This window comes from Schistocerca nitens, chromosome 8 (genome assembly GCF_023898315.1).
Source record: "Schistocerca nitens isolate TAMUIC-IGC-003100 chromosome 8, iqSchNite1.1, whole genome shotgun sequence".
Taxonomy (NCBI): Eukaryota; Metazoa; Arthropoda; class Insecta; order Orthoptera; family Acrididae; genus Schistocerca; species Schistocerca nitens.
In genome coordinates, this window is record NC_064621.1 from 381,096,236 (window position 1) to 381,118,359 (window position 22,124).

At 40.1% G+C, this 22,124-nt stretch overlaps 1 protein-coding gene across 1 annotated transcript in view; it reads right to left on the reverse strand.

Moving 5' to 3' along the window:
* Window positions 1–17,628, reverse strand: part of LOC126198823 (myogenesis-regulating glycosidase-like) — a 56,154-nt gene extending 38,526 nt beyond the window's left edge. The window contains exons 1-2 of the mRNA XM_049935394.1: window positions 17,587–17,628; window positions 8,569–8,688 (exon numbers count right to left, since the gene is read on the reverse strand). Of these exons, the coding sequence (XP_049791351.1) occupies window positions 8,569–8,686 (118 nt within the window). The 5' untranslated portion in view covers window positions 8,687–8,688; window positions 17,587–17,628. The remainder of the gene's footprint in view (window positions 1–8,568; window positions 8,689–17,586) is intronic.
* Window positions 17,629–22,124: the final 4,496 nt, after the last annotated feature.

Genomic DNA, 22,124 nt, shown 5'->3' on the forward strand with positions numbered 1-22,124 from the left:
AAAGAAGCTCAGGATCTGTTAGATGATGATAAGTCTGGCTGTAGGAAAGGTAAAAGCGTGAAAAGGTCGTCCTGACGTTACGGTTGATAAAAAACAATATTGAAGATAAATCAAGACACGTTCACAGGGTTTGTTGACCTGGAAAAATGTTCGACAAAGTGAAGAGTGAAAGACGGATAGTATCCAAATGCACAAGAAACATGAGGGAATAATAAAGCTGGAAGGCCAAGAACGAAGAGCTCAGATCAAACCTGTGTGCCGGACCGAGACTCAAACTCGGGACCCTTGCCTTTCGCGGCCAAGTGCTCTACCGTCTGAGCTAACCAAGCACGACTCACGACCCGTCCTCACAGCTTTACTTCCGCCAGTACCTCGTCTCCTACCTTCCAAACTTTACAGAAGCTCTCCTGCGAATCTTTCACGACTAGCACTCCTAAAACAAAGGATATTGCGAATCTTGCAGGACTAGCACTCCTGAAAACTACCACTCTGGAAACATCCCCGCGAAAGGCAAAGTTCCCGAGTTCGAGTCTCGGTCCGGCACACAGTTTTAATATGCCAGGAAGTTTCACTCAAATGTGTGCACCCCCACTGGATTTCTCAGCGCCTAACAGAAGACCATAAAGAACAAAGAAGTACCATCTGTATGAAATTCCTTGCGTGTTACGAGACTGATAGTGCAACTTGTCAAACATCGCAAGAGCCGAAGAAACATGGGTTCACCACTTCAAACCGGAAACAAAACCTCAGTCCATGGAGTGACTCCACACCATCTCTCCTCCGAAGAAAAAGTTAAAAGCCGCACCCTCAGCCTGTAAAGCAGTGGCGGCGGCCTTCAAGGACTCTGAAGGACTTATTCTGTTCGATGTCCTCCCTCATGGTGCAACGATCAACTCTCAGGTGTATTATGCTACCCTCATGAAGTGGAAGAAACAACTTCAGCGTGTTCTTCGACGCAAAAATACAAATGAGAAGCAAGTCCTCACACTAGTCTGCGCATCCGATAAAGTCCGCAAAACGTCACTGGACAGTTCTTCTTCATCCACTCTAGCTTCGACTTCCATCTGTTTGGCCCAATGAAGGATATACTCCGGGGGAAGCAGTGCGTGCATGATGCAGAGGTTATTGACACAGTAAGACGTTGGCTCCAACGTCGACCAATAGAGTGGTACCATGCGGCACAAAGACCCTCCCTGTAGGGTGGCATAAGGCCGTTGTAAAAATACGGTTCTGTAGCTGAAAGAGTAGGGAATAATATGGTGTATTCTAATCCTGAATGAAACAAACCTACTTTCAGAGAAAAATATGTTGCGTTTCTTATTGGTCTACCCCCGTATTGTTTAATAAGTAATAGTGCAGTGAATGATTAACAAACTATATTATCACAGAAAAGACAATGTCCCATTCTCTAAAACGCTTTCTACAAGTCTTGTAGTTGTAACAAGTTTGTCTGTGTGGCCATCCTCCGTAGCAAGCATTTAAAATACTTGTTTTGTAAGTAAAACTGCCTTTCCCTGCTGCTAGTTACTTTATTTATCCCATACGCTTTTCGCCTTCTTCTGTCCTTCTGTTCTAAGGCATGATCAGTGGGATCTGTAACGATACAATTTTGTTAGTTTTAGATTATTAAACAGTTCACTTCGCATTTTTTTGTTTAAAAAGTAATTACTTACGATTTGTTGATCTGCGTTTCCTCACATCTGGTCCGGAGGTCGCACTACCACTTTTATCACTGCCACATAATCACATCTTTCTGTTCTCGCCTTCTACACACTGTATTTCGTCGAGCACTGTTTTTCCGAACGTAAATATTGCGACTTCATTACGTATTTCACCTTCATTGGTATGTTTACCTATTTCTTGCCAACCTAACGAAGTATATGTTCGTTAACTAACTTCTGTTTATGACGTTTATACCCTGTGTGTGTGTGTGTGTGTGTGTGTGTGTGTGTGTGTGTGAGTGCGATAGAGAGAGAGAGAGAGAGAGAGAGAGAGAGAGAGAGAGAGAGAGGGGGGGGGGGAGGGGATAGATCCGATTTATTTTATTTTTTATTTTTTTTGGGGGGGGAGGGGGAGGGGGGACGGTTGTTCTAGCTGTTATCGAGTGGCTGAAAACTTTGGTGACAGCTGTTTTGACTTTTCGTTTCAGTGTTCTGGGGAGGGGTCATGGATGAGTGAGTGTAAAGATGTTGGGTTCTATTATTATTACATTGGACGGTATTATTCTATTTATCCTTTTTGAAAACATTATTCTATTATTTTATCTATTAGTGTAAATAATGAATTGCTTAGCAGGTTTACTTGGTCATTCAATAGGATTTTCCCCACTGCTTTGGTTTTATGTATGTGTTAATTTTCTTGCATGGTCAGGAGGTGTTTTTTTATTGTTGATTTTAATTATTTTCATGTCATCTTCTCTAGTGGTTGATTTGTGGTCATTTTCTCTTGGGTGTTCTGCAAATGTGGAGTGATTTGTCCCATATTTCCAGGCTCTCATGTGTTCTTTGTATCTGACATCAAATGTTCTCCCTGTTTGCCTTATGTATGTGCCTTCACAAGTGTTACACTCTAGCTGATATATACCTGCTTTCTGGTATATATCTCTGTTTTTTGTCAATTTTGGGTGTATTTTTGCATAGAATTGTCTGTTGTGTATGCTACGTTTATTACCTGTCTTTCAAAATGTTGGTGATTTTATGGGTGAGTTTGTCTTTGTATGTCATTGTTTACCATCTTGTGTTTTCTTTCATCTTTTTCTGATTATCATGTGTAATTGTTATGGGACTGCGAGTTTGTATTTGGTTCTGTTGTGTTGTTGTCTGCGGTTTGGAGCTTTCTCCTTTTATTTTACTTTTAATTTTGTCGTTTAGCTTTGTGACTGTGTTATTATTGTAACCATTATTTTGTGCTATCTGCATTATTATGTCCAGTTCTTTTTGGTAGCTTTCTTTGGTGAGTGGTACTGTGTTGAGTCTATGGAGCATGTGTCGAAGTGCTGCTTGCTTTTGTACGTGTGGCTGGTTCGAGGATTGGGGAATGATAATGTCCACTGCTGTGGGTTTACGGTAAATTTCAAACATATGCTTATTATTTTGTTTTTTGATTGTTATATCCAGAAAGTTAATTTGGTTGTTATGGTCTCTTTCAATTATGAATTTTATATTTTTATGTATCTTGTTGATGTCAGTATGCAGTTTTTCAATTTTTGTTTGTGGTTCATCTATTAACCAAAGGATGTCATCCATATACCTGAACCAATATAATATGTTGTATTCTTTTGCTACTATTTTTGTGAAAATGATCTGTTCAATGTGGTTTACAAAAATATTTGCTAAAGCTCCTGAAACTGGGGATCCCATTGGTAATCTATCTTCTTGTAAATAAAATTCATTATTGAATTGGAAGTAATTTTTGTTCTGTTATGAGCTTTATTAGTGTGCATATTTCCTTAATCTGTTCATCAGGGAGTTGACTATAAGTTTTCAGGTCCTTACCTATAATTTCTATTGTTTCTGGTACTGGAATGTTGAAATACTGTTTACTATACAAAATGAGAGGAGCGTTGCTGCGTCTGGGATTTTTATATCTTTTATTTGTTGTATTAGCTGTGTAGTGTTTAAATGGTTCTGTCTTATTGTACTTGGAAAGTTTCAGACGGTAATTTTAACATGTATCCTGCAAACTTGTAAGTGGGAGATTTTCTGAAATCCAGTATTGGCCTCACAGGAAGATTCGGTTTGTGGATTTTTGGTTGGCTTCGGAGGACCGGTGCAGTGCGACTGATCTATGTCAACTTTCTTTTCTCTGTGTTATCTAATATGATGTCAATTATTTTCAGAGTGTTTTTTACTTTTGTCTAGAATCTGTTTGTTGGGTCTTATTTAAATTTTCTAATGTTATTTTGTGAGATGAATTCTTGTGTTTTTCCAGTGTATTGCACTTTGTCTATCAGTGCTACTGTGTTCCCCTTGTCTGCTTTTGAAATGATAACATTTTCATTTTGAAGTTTTCTTCTAAGTTTTCTGAGTGTTGCAGATTCTGTATCGTTATAGATCCCACTGATGATGCCTTAGAACAGAAGAAGGCGAAACGCTTTTGCGATAAATAAAGCAACTAGCAGCAGGAACAGGCAGTTTTATTTACAAAACAAGTACTTGTAACTGTAGTTCATTTACTTTCGATGTCGTTAAGTACTATAAATAAAAATTAAAAATCGTTACTCTGTGCTATTTGTGGAAAGTAAAAATCGTTACTTTGTGCTATTCTTAGACCATGTCGTGAGGTAAGAGAATCGTATATTAATTTTCCGATTAGGCACGAGAGTTACACAGTGAAGTCAAAAAACTTAAGCCGGTCGATACTGCACGACTCTTCCCTATACCAACTGGCAGTTGTCTCAGACAGCTACGTACGGTTAGTTGAAGGGATGTGTAACGCTAAACATTTGATAGAAATCACCGACGAAATAAAATGAGAATTTGACTCGCGAGGAAACAGGACCTCGGTCATATTAAGTCCTCGTTACGGAGGAAGCTGTTATGAAACTTGCTGGTAGGTTAAAATAGTGTGCTGGACTGGGACTCTATCCGGCTGTCCACCTTTTTCGATGGGGGTCGTCGTTGCTTCACGTCCGTGGATTTAACCTCAAAGTGCCCCACGCGTGACCCCTGGGTAGTGCCAAGAATGCAACAAGGTTGGGTGCGGGGCCAGAAGTTTTCCTTCAGGATATCCCAGCAACTGGAAGATTCAGCAACATGACTCATGCTCAGAATGGACCATCTTAGAGCCCCGTTTTAGACCTCGACCATACATTAAGAGTTTTAGAACTCAATATACAAGGAGTAAGCCGATCAAAAAGTGAATACATAGCAAAATTACTGTCCAACCACAGAGTGGATGTTATCCTGCTGCAAGAGACTCACTGCGAAAATCAAGGTCAGCTTCATGCAAGATGCAAGATTCGAAGATATAGCTTGCTTAATGCAACATATCACAGAAGTTATACTACTTCAATGAATGTAAGAAACAACACAGATGAAGTTGAAACAATAAGCCCAATTGTGAACAATAATATGTTTGGCTCCAAAATTAAGTTGCGGGGCACTGAAATTACGAACATCTATAATCCTCCATCACAGTCTTGGATTTTGAATGAGGCCATCCAGAACGTGCAACACCCAGCTGTAATCCTCGGAGATTTTAACAGCAACAGCACCAACTGGGGATACGATAAACCGACAAAGAGCGCCAAGACGCGAGAGAGTGGGCCGATGCTGAAAATCTCTTTCTGTTGTACGATGCAAAAGAAAAGGGCTCTTTCCACTCCGCTAGATGGAATAACGACTATAACCCGAATCTATGTTTTGTCTCAAAGGACTCATCCGGAAGACCTCTGAAGTGCAGCAGGAAGATTCTAGACAACTTCCCACGAAGCCAGCACAGACCAGCACTCGTCAAAGTCGGCCTAGAAATGCCTGCCATCAGATCAGTCCCACTGCCACGCTGAAACTTTACCAAAACCAAATGGTCAAAATTCACTAGCGAACTGGAACATAATATACAATGGATCCCCTCAGCATGTAATATTTACTTGTATGTCTGTATGTACAGCCATTAATGACGATTGACAGCTATCCGAAATTAATTCGAAATAAATTCACTGCCTGCAAATGTCTTGGCACCAGCTGTGTTGGGAAAGAGATACTAACTATTAGTGACATTTGTGTGAAAATGTGTGCCGGAGCAAGACTCATCACGGATTTCCCGCTTATCATGACCTGTCCCCTAAACCACTTAGGTTATCCATGCACGCCTGCAAGACTGACCCAAACTTTTATCACAGTCTCCATAATTATATCATAGTCCATTACATTCATTCTCTATTGCTCGCAACATTACTTGGATTCCTACAGCAGGGAGAATAACAACGAGGAACCGAGATAAATGTAATTATCGTTCTGCCACTATTGGGTGGCTGATCTATATCTAACACAGATGATGTCAAGAAATTCGCTGTAAACAAATTAATTTTCAGGTATTTCCTATATCTGCGGATCATAAATAGCTTCTGCTCCTGCGTGTAAGTATCGCAAGCTTAGGTAGGCACATGGTGAGAACAACGCTGATCTCGATTCCTTGTTGTCTCGTCCTCTCTGATGCGGGAATCCAAGTAATTTTGCGAACATTAGACGATGAATTTAGTGGAATACGATATAAAGAAGTATTTGTATGGAGTGTAGCCATGTATGGAAGTGAAAAATGGACGATAAATCGTTTGGACAAGAAGAGAATCGAAGCTTTCGAAATGTGGTGCTACAGAAGAATGCTGAAGATTAGATGGGTAGATCACATAACTAATGAGGAAGTATTGAATAGGATTGGGGAGAAGAGAAGTTTGTGGCACAGCTTGACCAGAAGAAGGGATCGGTTGGTAGGACATGTTCTGAGGCATCAAGGGATCTCAAATTTAGTATTGGAGGGCAGTGTGGAGGGTAAAAATCGTAGAGGGGGAACAAGAGATGAATACACTAAGCAGATTCAGAAGGATGTAGGTTGCAATAGGTACTGGGAGATGAAGAAGCTTGCACAGGATAGAGTAGCATGGAGAGCTGCATCAAACCAGTCTCAGGACTGAAGACCACAACAACAACAACGATATAAAGATGCCGCCAATGTGAGATATGAAATTCTGTGACAGACCAGGAAGTATGCACCCATACCCGAAGTGCTTAAGGCAACCGCTCAAGATAAACGGGAAATCCAGGTTCGAGTTCAAGTACAGTACAAATTTTCATGTGTGACTAATCGGTATGCATGCGACAGCATTCATACCTAATATGTTCCAAAATGCCGCGCGTGAAAATGGGATTTTCCACTGCCATACATCGGGTTCTGTTGATGATAAGAAGGTAGGGTCAAGTGTTTTCGATAGCCCTTGGGGTAGGGACCATCTGTATACCCAACAGAAGGGTCGTCTTAGTAACACTATTCTACAGTACAGGGTCAAAGTATGAATATTAGACACGTCCTTCTGCTTGGACAAATGGTGCAAATCTGTTGGTTCTTCTTGCATTTGATGTAGTCTACGGTGGGCTTGATAGGACTTATGGAGGTACCGTTAGTTCATGGGCAGTTTCTCGGAAAACCCCACAAAAAGGTTTCTTTTTCTATATTTTCACCTTCACCAATGGACCAAAACCGAGCCGAGGATTCCAAGACGGTTATGCATACAAAATGGCTGAAATTTTTAATATATATTTCTAAGATATCGATCTTGAACAACCTTGAAAATTTTCTTCATATCTTTCATCCGTTTCCGAGATACAGAAGTTCAAAGTCACCCTACTTGTACACGTAAAATAAGCACGCAAAATCAGGTATGGGGCGATAGCGTAATTTATAAGGTGATGTAGTACGGAGTAATATGCTGTAAAGTGACATGTATGAAGAAGCATTGTACTGTTGAAAATGGCACCACAATACCTGGCGTCAGTGGGGTATGACTTCAGCTCAGAGCTGGTAGTGACTGAAGGAACTCTAATGGAGCAACAGTACGTCGTGAACAACCTGCGACGTTACGTGTTACTTCTCATGCGACGGTATTGCGGTGCCATTTTCAACAGTACAATGCTTCTCCATACATGGCACTTGGTCTATGAACTGTAGCGTGATGTTAAGGTACTCCCACGGCCAGCAAGACCTTCAGAGCTGTCCCAATAGGACCTGTGTGGAGCCAACTCCGTTCCAGTTCCGGTATCAAGGATATCAAGGAAAAGTTACAGGAGTTTTGGGCAAACTTTCCTCTGGATAGGATACAACGTCTTTAGTTCACCCTCCCCAACCGGATCAGCGCATTCATTCAGGTCAGAGAAAGTGCGACGTCATACCGATAAGTGGACTCATACTGCCAATTTCTTTGTAAATTTTACGCTGTTTTGCAAACACTGAAATAACTCCCCATACCCTCCCCACCTATGAAGTTTCATTTTGTTTCTTCTCCCCTTCTTGGAGGTTCACTTTTTTGTGACGCAGTGTATTTATCGTCTTTCAGCAATCACTGTCTAAATAATAATTGCTTTATGTAGGCGAGAAATAATGAAAAAGAAGTTAATCGAAACATTGTTGCAGTTTCACTGACAGACAGTTGTTGCAGTTCAATGTGAAATAACAAGCACGACCGTGTTTTTGTGCAGGAGGCGATCAAGACGTTTCCGTTTGAGAGCTTTGCTGCAGCGTAAATGGAACCCAGCGCAACAGCGATATGGTACATCCGCACTGACATGAAGGCAAGGGGCTGGTGTGGCCTTTGAACGGAAACTTTTTGATCACCCCTTATAATTCTGTAATTGGTTGAACTCAGCGGTCAGCAACGCCCTTTGATCTACGCTACACAGTGTTAAAAACGAAGGGGGTAAGGGTGGGTAATGTTTCAAATGATGCAATCAGGAGGGATACTGATTCTGCTGACGCTGCTGTTGACAGTGGAAGCTGATTCTGTTTAAATTTGATGTGTGTCTAGATATTGGTTAAAGCTGTAGCAGGTTAGGTTTGATGAAGGAGTGACATCACCTCTTTCGATGGAGACGACGATGCGGCCGGTGCTCTCGTCGTACCGAGTGCTGACGTCAGCCGCAGCCGACGTCATCATCAGCACGAACAGCGACGACAGCAATAACAGCGCACGCATAGCTACGACAGAAACACACCACACAAGTCATCAATGTACGATTCTGCTGCAGGGCGACTACAGACTATGGACTGCGCACATTTATCACTGCCCAATATTAGACAACATTCTATCATTTCTGTCTACTAATGGTAGAGTGATAATAACGGTGGTTGATACGTTGCACGCCTCCTGCTCTCAACTTTTGTAGTCCATAAGAAGCTTTCTGAATATAGTTTCATTCTAATTTCCGGCAAGCCTCTCATGTTACATTGCCATTTATCTTTAACAATGTCTTCTGGTTACTTCAAAAACAACTCGATTCTAACTCGTGTCCACCTAAACCTGTTTATTGTGTTCAGAGCTTGGTCTGTCTCCAAAATTTCCGCGTGTCACACCATCCTCCATTACCAAATAAAGTATTTCTTGGAGACTCGGCATGAGTCCTATGAACCTGTCTCTTGTTTTAGTAAGGTTGTGAGATAAACACCTTTATTCTCTGATTACAGTCAGCGCTCTTCAATGGTTATCTGGTAACCTCTGATAATCTTCAGCTTTCTTCTGCAACTCCACATTTCAAACGTTTTTGTTTCTTTTTGTATATGCGATTATTCGTTCATGTTTCACTTCCACACAAAGATAAACTCCGAGTACCCTCAGAAAATCCTACCTAATATTTATCTTTATAATCGAAGTTAACGTATTTTTCTTTTGGCCTGAAAAACTTTACTTGTTGTTGTCCGCCTGCATTTTATATCCTCTTTATATCTGCCGCCGCCAGTTATTTTTCTTGTCCAGTGAGAAAATTCCAACTACTCTTTTAATGTCTCATTTCCTAGTCTAATTTCCGCAGCATCGTTTGATTTAATTCTACTTCAGTCCATCACCATTATGGTATTACGGGTTTCGTAATAACATTTAGATGGAAAGCAAAGCAGGTTTCATCCAGTAGCGTTCCACAACTGCAAAGCTGTCTCAGATCCCTTTCCCTTTCTTTCCTTTATTTTCTCGGACTACACGTAAAACTGTTAACTTCTCACACCTAGGCAGCGACACGGCTGGAAATGTGTGAGTGAGACAGCTGATAATGCAGAGTGTATAAACGCGCTCTGTATAGAACGACTTTCACGCATGGGTGTGTGATGCACCGCCTCTCACAGTCACATGATACACAACACGGTTTTCATCTGAATGCTTCTGCGTGGCTAACTACCAGTAGCATCCGTTCTGACCATACCAGAATCCATGCTATCCCAATGATTTTCAGCAAGGTTCATCACTAGGACCTTTTAGGACGAATTCACCTGAAAGACAAAGCTGCAGAATAGATACAGTTACAGTTGAAACAGTAACTAGTACAACAAAATACTACAGTTTGTACAAAGTCAAGGATGTTTAAGGAAATCACTTAATACCTTCCATCAAAACATCAGAAGCCTCATTTATAGAAACGATAAGCTTGTCATAATATCCAGACAGAAAAATAAAAGGATTGATGGAATTTTAGCAGACTTGCGCGTATCAGATTACATGCAAATCACTGAAATTTATTTTACTCGTCGAGATACGAGCTAATTTCACACTAATGTAAAAACACTATGAAGAAAGGAGGACTGGCTATGTACGTAAAAAAGTTGCTGATGTCGAACTCTGAATTATTTTCCACTGTAAAAGTCCCTACGAGAACTGAATGACAAAGTGCAGCAGCTATTGAAAATTTGTAATTATATCCAACAATCTGCAGTGATTTAGCTGTAAAATTAATAGGAGATTGTTTATATGACCATGATGGACAAATTTTACTGACCAATTGTGTGCAGATGACGGAGGTACCTTATAGCAAATTATAGGCTTTGAATTGATCAGAGTTGTTAGAGAGAAATTACAGGAAGAACACTAGATATAATACATGCTTTCATATTTGGAACAAGCCTCGGATAGAATGGTTGTAGTAGAAGACTACTCAGCTATTCCCAAGGGCTAAGATTTAGTACACTGAATATACAGACACTGACAGGGGAGGTGGAAGAAGTAGTGGAGTTTATGAATACGAGGAGACTGGCTTTTCCAGGATTCTCAGAAATCGGATATAAAGCAAGTAGGGAACTGTGGAGTGGATCTGATCTGTGTTTGAAGTAGCACTCAGGAATAAGGAATACATGGAACGGCAGTGATTATAAAAGGAGGGTTGAAACAGGAAGTGAAGAGAATAAGTGATAGGTTGATATAGTTAAGAGTGAAAGTCAAAGGGCAAGATCTGAAAATTCTGCAAGTATATGTACCACAAGTGTGCGTGCTGTTAAAGAGAAGGAGCACTTAGAAGAGGAAATGAGGAGACAGTTATGATAACCAAATGCTAGAGACAGTTATGATAATGGGAGCTAAATGTGCACACAGGTAAGCAAAGAAAATGGTTTGAGTAAGTATTGGGAACGGAAGGATGGATGAGGAAGGACGAATATTGTGAGACTTTTGTACAAAGAGGTGGGCTAGCAGTCGGCAACATAAGTTAGACGTAAATATCCTCGGTGTAGCGCAGCAGCTTAAATTACTTAATAAAGGCAAGGCCTCTAGTCGAAATATAAGTATACCGGCGAGGTTCATTTTAGAGTATGCTGGTAAAATAGCTCCATACTTGGCAATCATATATAGCCGCTCGCTTGTCGAAAGATCCGTACCTAAAGACTGAGGTATTGCGCAAGTCACACCAGTAGCCTACCCAAAAAAAAGAAACAAGAGTAACCCACTAAATTATAGACCCATATCTTGACTAGAAGAAGAGATCGGTTGGTAGGACATGTTCTGAGACATCGAGGGATCACCAATTTAGTATTGGAGGGCAGCGTGGAGGGTAAAAATCGTAGAGGGAGACCAAGAGATGAATACACTAAGCAGACTCAGAAGGATGTAGGCTACAGTAGGTACTGGGAGATGAAGAAGCTTGCACAGGATAGAGTAGCATGGAGAGCTGCATCAAACCAGTCTCAGGACTGAAGGCCACAACAACATCACTAATGTAGATTTGCAGTATGGTTTTCGAAAGTTTATTGTGTTTGAATATTACTAATTTCCTCGAAGAAAACAATTTATTGACAAATAGCCGACGCGGATTCAGAAAATACCGTTGTTTTGAAACACAACTAGCTCTTTATTTTCAAGAAATAATGAGAGGATCGACATGGGATGTCAAATTGATTCCATATTTTAGATTTCCAGGAGGCGTTTCACACCGTTCCTCGCAATCGACTTCTAATGAAATTGCATTCCTTCGGAGTATCGTCTCAATTGTACGATTGTATTCGTAGTTTCGTGTCAGAAAGGTCACAGGTCGTAGTAAATGACGGAAAGTCACCGAGTACAACAGAAATATCTGGTGTTCCCCAAGAAAGTTTTATAAGCTCTCTGCTCTTCATGATCTACATAAACGATTTAGAAGACTACCTGAGTAGGCCTCTTAGATTGTTTGGAGATGATGATGTCATTTACTGTAACGTAAAGTAATCAGATGGTCAAAAGCAATTGCAAAAGGGTTTAGACAATAAATTGTATGGTGTAAAAAATGCAAGTTGACTCTAAATAACGAAAAGTGTGGAGTCATCCACATGAGCACTGAAAGGAATCCGATAAATTTCAGTTATATGATAAATCACACAAATCTAAACGCTATAAATTCAGCTAAGTACTTAGAGGTTACAGTTACAAATAACTTACAGTGGAAAGATAACATAGATAATGTTGATGTGAAAGTAAACCAAAGACTGCAATTTATTGGCTGAACACTTAGAAAATAAAATCAGTCTACTAAAGAGACTGCCGGCTTACATTGCGCTTGTCCGCCCTGTTCTGCAGTATTGAAGCGCAGTGTACGATCCTCGTCAGGACTGACGGAGGACATCGAGAAAGTTCAAAGAAGGGCATCTCGCTTTGTATAGGGGAGAGAGTGCCACAGATACGATACGCGAATGGAGGTGGGAATCATTGAAACAAATGCATTTTTCGTCGAGGCGGGATCTTTTCATGAAATTTAAATCACCAGCTTTCTCCTCAGAGTGTGAAAATATTCCGTTGGCTCCCACCCACATAGAAACCACCATCGTAATAAAATAAATCAGAGCGCACACGGAACGATCTACGCGTTCGTTATTCCCGTATGCTATTCGAGAGTGGAACGGTGGAAAAACAGCTTGGAGGTGGTTCGATAAACCCTCTCAGACACTTAGCTGTTAACTGCAGATGTAGACATGTAGATGTAGACATACTGAATGTTAGGGATATTAAAGAAGAAATGAAGATAGAGAGACAGGAAAGAATGGTAAGAGTGTGGAAAATGAAAGAAGAGATATTGGAGGTAGAATTTCAGACAATAGTCAAGAGCAACAGGGACGAAATGAAGTAGCTAGAAAAGAAATATGGAAAAAATATGGTGGAAACAGCGGAAAAAGTGCGTAAAAAAACAAGTGATAAGAAAGGACGGAAAGAAACATCCTGGTGTAACGATAGAGTGAGGAAAGAAGTTGTATTTAAAAGCAAAAAATTCTGTATGTGGCTTCAAAAGGAACAAAAGAAGCATGAAAGGAATACATTACGCAGAAAATGGTGGCTAAGAGAGCGGTAGCAGAGGAGAAGAGAAAAGTTCACGGAGGCTGATGTTGAAAGAAACTCCGTTACACATATTCTCTTGGCAGTTTTTGGCTTCCTGTACTTTTTCTTACGCAGCACTGGCGTTATTTACGCTTTTCCTCACTTTTGGAAATAAGACATCTTCACTAATTTACACTAACTATCTCTCTCTCTCTCACACACACACAGAGACATGAATTTTATATGTATAATTTTTAAAATTGGCATGCTCACAGCGTACACGAAAAACAAACGAACAAACATGAACACTATAATACTGCGCTGAGTGAGACCACTTAGAGCTACAGTTGTATTTACCGAAGTGAGGTAACGCCAATGCAGCGTAAGAGAAAGTGCAAAAACAAGAACTGTCGAGTGCATACGTGCAACAAAGTTTCATTCGACATCAGCATCCGCTAACAAAGAAGGAATAAGCAGTATTTTGCAGAACATGTCAGCAAGAAGCAGAAACACCGTAAGTAAATTGCACACCAACTTTACAAACAAAACACTGTTTTTGATCTAAAACAACTAGAGAACACTTTCCATTATTTATTGCACAAGAACCAAACATTGTGCAGATATCATACGTCATTTTGAAGAGGAACCCTGAATGTTTTTTTTTTGTTTTTTTTTTATGTATACCGCTACAGCGTAGTTTGGTAATTTGCCGACAGTCAGCGCTAGACGCAAACATGGCGAGTTCAGGTGCGGGGCGAACTTTCTATGTGTTGGAGTTGGAAATGGCCTCCCCTATCACCAGATCTCACTCCGTGTGACTTTTTTCTGTGGGGACATATTAAAGATCTGGTGTATGTACCGCCTCTACCACAGTCGACGATGCCACACTGGAACGGGTATGGGAGAGAGTACGGGAAACGACTGCCACAATCGACGATGCTATGCTAGGACGGGTATGGCAAGAATTCAATTACCGTACTGACGTCTGCCGGGTCACTCATAGTTCGTATTTCGAATGTTTGTAAAAAAAACCTTTCAAAATGCAATATGAATGACATCTGTACAATGTTTAGTTCTTATGCAATATATAATTGAAAGTATTCCCGGACTTTATGTACACCCTGTAAATAAAGATTTGGTTCAGCAACAGCCACCAGTAAGAATATTGCCTAAAGTACATGACGGTTATATCTTATAGTACATATCTTCAGGAGCTTGGGATTTTTACACTCACTTCTCAACACATTTACTCCGTAATGGTTTTTATCGCTGCTAATGAAAATCCGTTTCAACTGAACTACGGTATACGCGGTCACAATACTAGAAACTAAAATAATTATCGTACAGACTTTGTCTCTTTGTCTAGGGTTCAGAATGGCCTTATGTACTCTAATGGGAAGATATTCAAAATTTCACAAAAAAAAAAAAAACAAGAAACTGAAAATCCCCATCAAATCAAAAAGTACTTGAAAACGTAGCCTATCTCATTCTTTCGACATAATATATGAATGTCTAGATTCTGTTAGTCACATACGTAGCAAATAATAGTGTTCATTGTACGACAGTGTCACAAGCAGTAATGTACTTGTAAACAGGACTCATTTTCTTTAATAAATACCGTACCGTCGTACTCAAATAATGTTTCGCCACTAACAGAATAGCATGTAAACAACAGCCATGTAGTATAAAGAGAGGTGACAGAGTTATGGGAAAGCGACATGCACATATACAGACGGCGGTATTATTGCGTACAAAAGTAATAAAAGTGCAGTGCATTGGCGGAGCTGTCCTTTGTACTCAGGCGATTCACGTGAAAAGGTTTCCGACTTGATTAGGGCCGCTCGACGGGAATTAACAGAATTTGAACGTGGAATCGTTAGGGCATTACTCATTCCGAGATCCACAGTGTCAACTGTGAGCCGGGTACCGTATTTCAGGTGTCACCTATCACCACGGACAACGCAATGGCCGTCGGCTTTCACCTAACGACCGAGAGTAGCGGCGTCTGCGTAGAGTTGTCAGTGCTAACAGACAAGCAATACTGCGTGAATTAACCGTATTCGTTAGGACAGTAGGCAACACGAGTGCCTTTGCTAACAGCACATCACCTGCAGTGTCTCTCCTGGGCTTGTGACTATATCAACTGATCCCTAGAAGGATGGAAAACCATGGCCGGTTTCAGTTGGTAAGATCCGATGGCAGGTTTCGAGTGTGGCACAGACCTCATGAGGGCATGGACCTAAGTTGTCAACAAGACACTGTCTAAGCTAATGGTGGCTTTATAATGGTGTGGACTGTGTTGACATGGAATGGACTGGGTGATCTGGTCTAACTGAACCGATCGTTGACTGTAAATGGTCATTTTCGGCTACTTGGAGACCATATGTAGTCATTCATGAAGTTCACGTTTCCAAACAGCGATTGAATGTTGCACAGATGACAACACTACGTGTCACTGGGCCACAGTTGTTTCAAGAACATTCTGGACAGTTCGAGCGAATGGTTTGAGCACCCAGATCTCCCGACATGAATCACACCGAACATTTGTGGGACATAATCAAGAGGCCAGTTCGTGCACAAGATTCTGCACCGGCGACACTTTCACAATTATGAACTGCTATAGAGCTATAGAGAGGTATCATAAGTCAGTATTTCTGCAGGAGATTTCCAATAACTTGTTGAGTTCCAGTCACGTCGAGTTGCCGCACTACATCATGCAAAAGGAGGCTCAAACGATGTTAAGAGGTATCCCATGACTTTCGTCACCTCAATGTAGGGTACTCTTAAATTCGCCTTACAAACTTCTGGTGCTTTTATAGGGGACTGAATAGATAATATTTTGAATTGGGGCCCATCTCCGGGAAAGTACCGTATCCATGCTACAACCACTGAGAACACGTTGATAATGTGACCACTTTTATATGTAATTTATTAGGGATGATTCAGTACATCATTTGTCTTACAATTTCACTCATTAATTAAGCAAATAAACAAAAATTAAACTTAATCAGTTTTCACAAACAATGTTGTTTACAGTTACACCGTTTTTTCCATTTTCAATGGACGGTTAGCATTCTGATCCATCACGAGTGAGGTTCGATGTATCCACGACGAAGTGTGGTGCACACATTGTACCTGCGACCATTACGCCTGGTGTTTCTACAGTCTGTCCCATTGGAGCACCACAATCACACCTGCTAGTGGTGAAGTTACGCCTTTCCCGAAGCCGTTGCGTAATTGTGGCGAAAATGGTACGCGATGGAGTCGGACGTTGAGGATAACGATCTTGATAAAAGCGACCGTGAACTTCGCGATACGTAAGAATCAGGTCGGTGTATTCTGCAAACGTATGCTTACTCAGCCATGTTGCTCTGTCTCTCACGGACGCGTCAATAAGGGTCGAACCAGGTCAGGGACGTAGGACAGATGTCGAACGACATCAGCCGATTCGAAGTAAGCACCCTCCCCCCACCCCCCACCCCTGATCATGATTGTCCTATTACATACCTACCTAGCAAAAATGCTTCCATACGGCTGCAGCACGGAAATGGTACGTTTCCGGACGTGGGTTCCAGTTCAAAATATTGTTTATTCACGTCTCCTCGAGAATTTCAGAGAACGCTTTATACTTAGCGGCGCAGTGCTTAAAGTGGAGAGAGCTGTTTTTAAATCGAAGAAAAACATCAACATGAATTTGCAAGACACCAGTGCAGGATGGCCACGTACAGTTAGAACTTACAGACCGACAGTGCCTGGCAAATTTCGTAATAAAATAAATATTGTAGACTAGTATAAAAATTTTCCGGAACGTAAATTTCTACCACTTCTCAAGTTCTCGGATACTATTATATCGATGTCTGGAACGACCCACTTGAGGGAGCAACTTTTATCTGTAATGAAAAGAAAGTCTACCCACAGATGCTGCAGCAATTTTAAAGCCTATCTTAGAATTAGCAGTGCTCAGAAAGTGTTATCAGACAATGATGCTGTAGTGAAAAGAAAAATTAGTAGAACTCATAGACATCCAGGGCTTTTATGTGTAACGTGTGACTAAAATATTCACAAAATACACCTTGACACCAATTTAAACTTTGCCAGAAAACGAAATTCGTCATAGGGCTGCACCATTCTTCAGAATTATTGGGACCCGTACTTAGCTGCCCCGTGTTTTTCGCGTCATAAATTAAAAGAAATATAACTTTCATTTCACTGACATATATTATGAATGCATCAAACTTCGGGAATAAATTTGCAGTGAAACTCTAAAAATGAGGAAGTCAATAGTTTTCTTATAACTAACACATCAGTTTTTTTATTACATACTGAATATGGCAGCTTACCTTTGTTCTAATGGTGATCAATGTGGCACGGATAATGCGATAAATTTTCATTGTTCTCTCTTTTTATAAGTAGCACGTTCATTTCAGTAATCTTTTATCGACGTTATCATGACTGCTATCAGGCTCTTAGACGAGATTTGTTTCGAGTTACAGAACTACTCCAAAAAAGTGTGACTTGCGTAATTCAGTCAGTCCTACGGACAAGCCGAGTTTATACCACATAATTTTTAGTCACGTCGCCTACTACTATTACGTGATCAAGTCATAAAGAGACATTAAATGATGACTAACTGACAACCTCAGCTGCTGACAGGTGTTGTTGTTATACCTCGATGTGGACAGCTGAAAATGTGTGCCCCGACCGGGACTCGAACCCGGGATCTCCTGCTTACATGGCAGACGCTCTATCCATCTGAGCCACCGAGGACACAGATGAATAGCGCGACTGCAGGGACTCATCCATTGCACGCTTCCCGTGAGACTCACATTCCCAACTGTCCACAATTCTACATATGTATTGTACCTTATAGACATTTGCCCACCCACTCATTACTCGCGCACGCGCTGGCGATTCCCGTAAGAGTTTGGGCAACCTGTGCGCATTCGAGGTATAACAACAACACCTGTCAGCAGCTGAGGTTGTCAGTTAGTCATCATTTATTTCAGGGAAAAGCTGCACGGTCATCAACAATAACTGTTCTTTCGAGAACAAGTTACTGTCTTTGTATATAAAGAGACATTGTCACAAGAAAGGCGAAATACAGTGAGATATGACGACACAGACATTTTAGGCAACTTATTACAGACTGTGGGCGCTGACCCCTACTCAGTTTAGTTACTGCCCGATAAGAGTGCAAATGAAATTTAGCAGATCCCACGGTTTGCAAAGTTAACCAACTGGAAAGATAAAGAGAAAATCTGGATGGTATTAGAACAAACAGCGTAGATACAGTTCGCTAACAAAATACAGCTACGACGTAAAAGATAAGCTAACAAAAATTGAAAGTAATAATGTTTCTGCTCATAAATGTGTTAATGGCTCTAACAAAGCTAAAAAGAGTGCCTCTCGTAAGAGTCGCCAGAGTCATTTTCTCTGGAGTTTCAGCAGAGAGCGATTTCCTTTTCGCATTGTGTAGCTGGAGTCAGCCAAAACAAATAACCCACATCCCTTATTTCATGCGACGCCAATTGTCGAAGAAAGGCGCTGGTATGTTACCCGTTACAAACAAAATTTTACGTGCCCATCCTGACATACCGGTCCCAGATTAGTCTAGTGCGATAATCGTTTTATCGATAAGTGTTTACAGGGCCAGTAAAACACGAACAACGAACAGCAACCCAGCAGCGACTCAGCAATGTTGCATGGTTGGCGGTAGCTGTTGTTCAGTTCGGACCAGGGCAGTGTTGTCGCTGCTTCAGCAGTAGTTGTTGTTCGTGTAGTAATGTCTCTGTTTATGTATACAGATAAAAGGACTATCACGCTAGACTAACCCAGGACTGTTGTTTCGAATGGGCACGTAAAATTCCGACATAAAAATCATTTTGTTTGTAACGGGAAACAAGTCTAAGCTTTGAATCCACTCTGAGCGTCGCATGTAATACGTGATGAGGCTTATTTGCTTGGACTGACTCTAGCAACACAATGCGAAAACTTAATTGCAAATATCTGTTGAAATACCACAGAAATTGAGACTGACGACTCTTACGAGAGGCACACTGGGTAACAGAAAGGAAGTGTGACATTATTACCGACGGAAATATTAACGAAATACAGTTTTACCACATTACATTATATATGTAAATAGACAGAAACTATTTTACTCATTTTAAATTTTTACAGGAAGAATTATAATTTACCTCCGAGAAAATTTTTTAATCTCATCAAATTACAAAAGACAAATGTGTTTTAACTTTGATGCTAAGTATGAAACTCACATTGACAAACAGTTTAATGAATGCTTGTAAGCAATATGCGGGGAATACGGATAGATTCTCTTCCAAACTGAAAGTAAACCTCAAGACATATTACCAGAACATGACGTGTCAGTAATTTGAAATCTGATATACAACCGCAGTGTCCCTTAAGATATGGTTTTATTTTTAAGAGCTTCCTCAACGTTTTGTATACACACGAGACAGTCACAGATTAAGACATTGCAAATGCTAGAAAAAAACTGTAATGCTTCTCGTGAATGAGCCTCGATTGTTTGGGACTGAAACTCTAATGCACTAAACAATACAAGAAACACATAACCAAATAAAGTTAATAAAAAATTATCAGTAGCTAAAGAATTGTTCGTTAGACATGAGCAAACACTGGAGAACACATTTCTTCTCCACAGTTTCAGTCAAGTGTCAACGACTTTTCCTACAGTATTCACAGTTGAGCCATTTTCCACATTTAACATTTTTTTTTAAATTTCTCTATTGGTATCGTTAGAAAATAATTTGCCAGTTGTGTCTGGCCACAAAGTTCAAGAAGAAATAAAGTGTTTAGCTTTATTAGCAGTGATACATCTTTATAAGAATTGGTTTAACATTTAGGAAGCGGGATTTCGTATATTTGTTTCAAAACGCTTATTTTTTTCTAAATTAATGCTTCCCTTCTCATATAACTTCTGATTACTGCTTCTTACATTTTCATTGATTATCTTCTCCTCAGTTGGTTAATCATTTGTCTAGGCTTCCCGTTTCCCACTATTCGCTGGTTCTTTAACATCCATATTATACACTGCAACACTACTCATAACTTTCTTGGCGAAAGTTTTCAAATTTCTGTCATAGATCAAATCAACTATTGCCACAGTCAATAGGCTATCAATAGAGAAGATGCAAAATACGTCTGGAATTCTATTGTCAAATTCTACGTTCTGCAATCATTTGACAGACGTAAACTTACCCATTAGTTTCTGGTTAGTGCGATTCCAACGAAAAACATCGCATCTACGTCTTTGGAAGTAATTTGCATTAGCTTTGGTGTGAGAACTTCATGTATTAGTGGTGAAAACAACAGTGGCAGACCATTTCAACACTATGAACACTATTGAGTTGAATTTTATCATATTTAGAATTAATTTATTCTGTAACTACCTTCACTGTATTTTTTCCCAGATGTGGCTTATTCTGTTTAATAAAACATAAATCGGGTTTTTATTTTTTCTGAGTGATTAATATGTTTTCAACATACATCTTGTCAGAGACATTCTGTAGGATTCTGTTCGAACACAAAAAAAACCATTATATGAACAAGAAATATATCGTAGCTGATTTTCCGTACATAACGAAATCACTCTCCTTTACCAAGATTGAAGATTGTAAATATCTTCACAATAATTTCGAGAAAAGAAAAACTACATTTTAAGCTGTAAGCTTCTGGTCATTCACCCACTTGTTTAGTCGCTTATCGATAGTAACATGTCTTCTAAGTTTCTCATCCATGGGTAGACACAGAAAAGAGGCCCCTTTAAAATGTTCAAAGATTTTACACTGGTATTCATATGTATAGCATAGTGATAGAAAACAGGTAATTAATAATAAAAAGTTCTAAAACGCCGCAAGTGGGTATCTATAATAAAACAAGGTCTTATATAACTTTTTTCAAATTACGGAAACTTATGATACCGTCTTATTTTCAACCATGGTTATACCTGTTTCAGATGTATGGTGTGCGATTCATGTTTTTGGATATTTACTCAGTGCTGTAATAGTCTGGCGAAGTTCTGACGTGCATAAAGTTAGTCGAGTAGGTATGTATAATTTTACAAGTCATAAGGTTATGCTATGAAAATTAGTCCTCCTATAAATGTCACAACAAAATATCAAATACGACTTTGTTCTCAATTTTATTTTATAAAACACAAATGATGTCTCTTATGAGAAATTTACCACCCCATGTGTTGTTGTGGTCTTCAGTCCTGAGACTGGTTTGATGCAGCTCTCCATGCTACTCTATCTTGTGCAAGATTCTTCATCTCCCAGTACCTACTGCAATCTACATCCTACTGAATCTGCTTAGTGTATTCATCTCTTGGTCTCCCTCTACGATTTTTACCCTCCACACTGCCCTCCAATGCTAAATTGGTGATCCCTCGATGTCTCAGAACATGTCCTACCAACCGATCCCTTCTTCTAGTCAAGTTGTGCCACAAGCTACTCTTCTCCCCAATTCTATTCAATACCTCCTCATTAGATATGTGAATTACCCATCTAATCTTCAGCATTCTTCTGTAGCACCACGTTTCGAAAGCTTCTATTCCCTTTTTGTCTAAATTATTTATCGTCCACGTTTCACTTCCATACATGGCTACACTCCATACAAATACTTTCAGAAACGACCTACTGACATTTAAATCTATACTCGATGTTAACAAATTTTTCTAACGCTTTTCTTGCCATTGCCAGTCTACATTTTATATCCTCTCTACTTCGACCGTCATCAGTTATTTTGCTCCCCAAATAGCAAAACTCCTTTACTACTTTAAGTGTCTCATTTCCTAATCTAATTCCCTCAGCATCACCCGACTTAATTCGACTACATT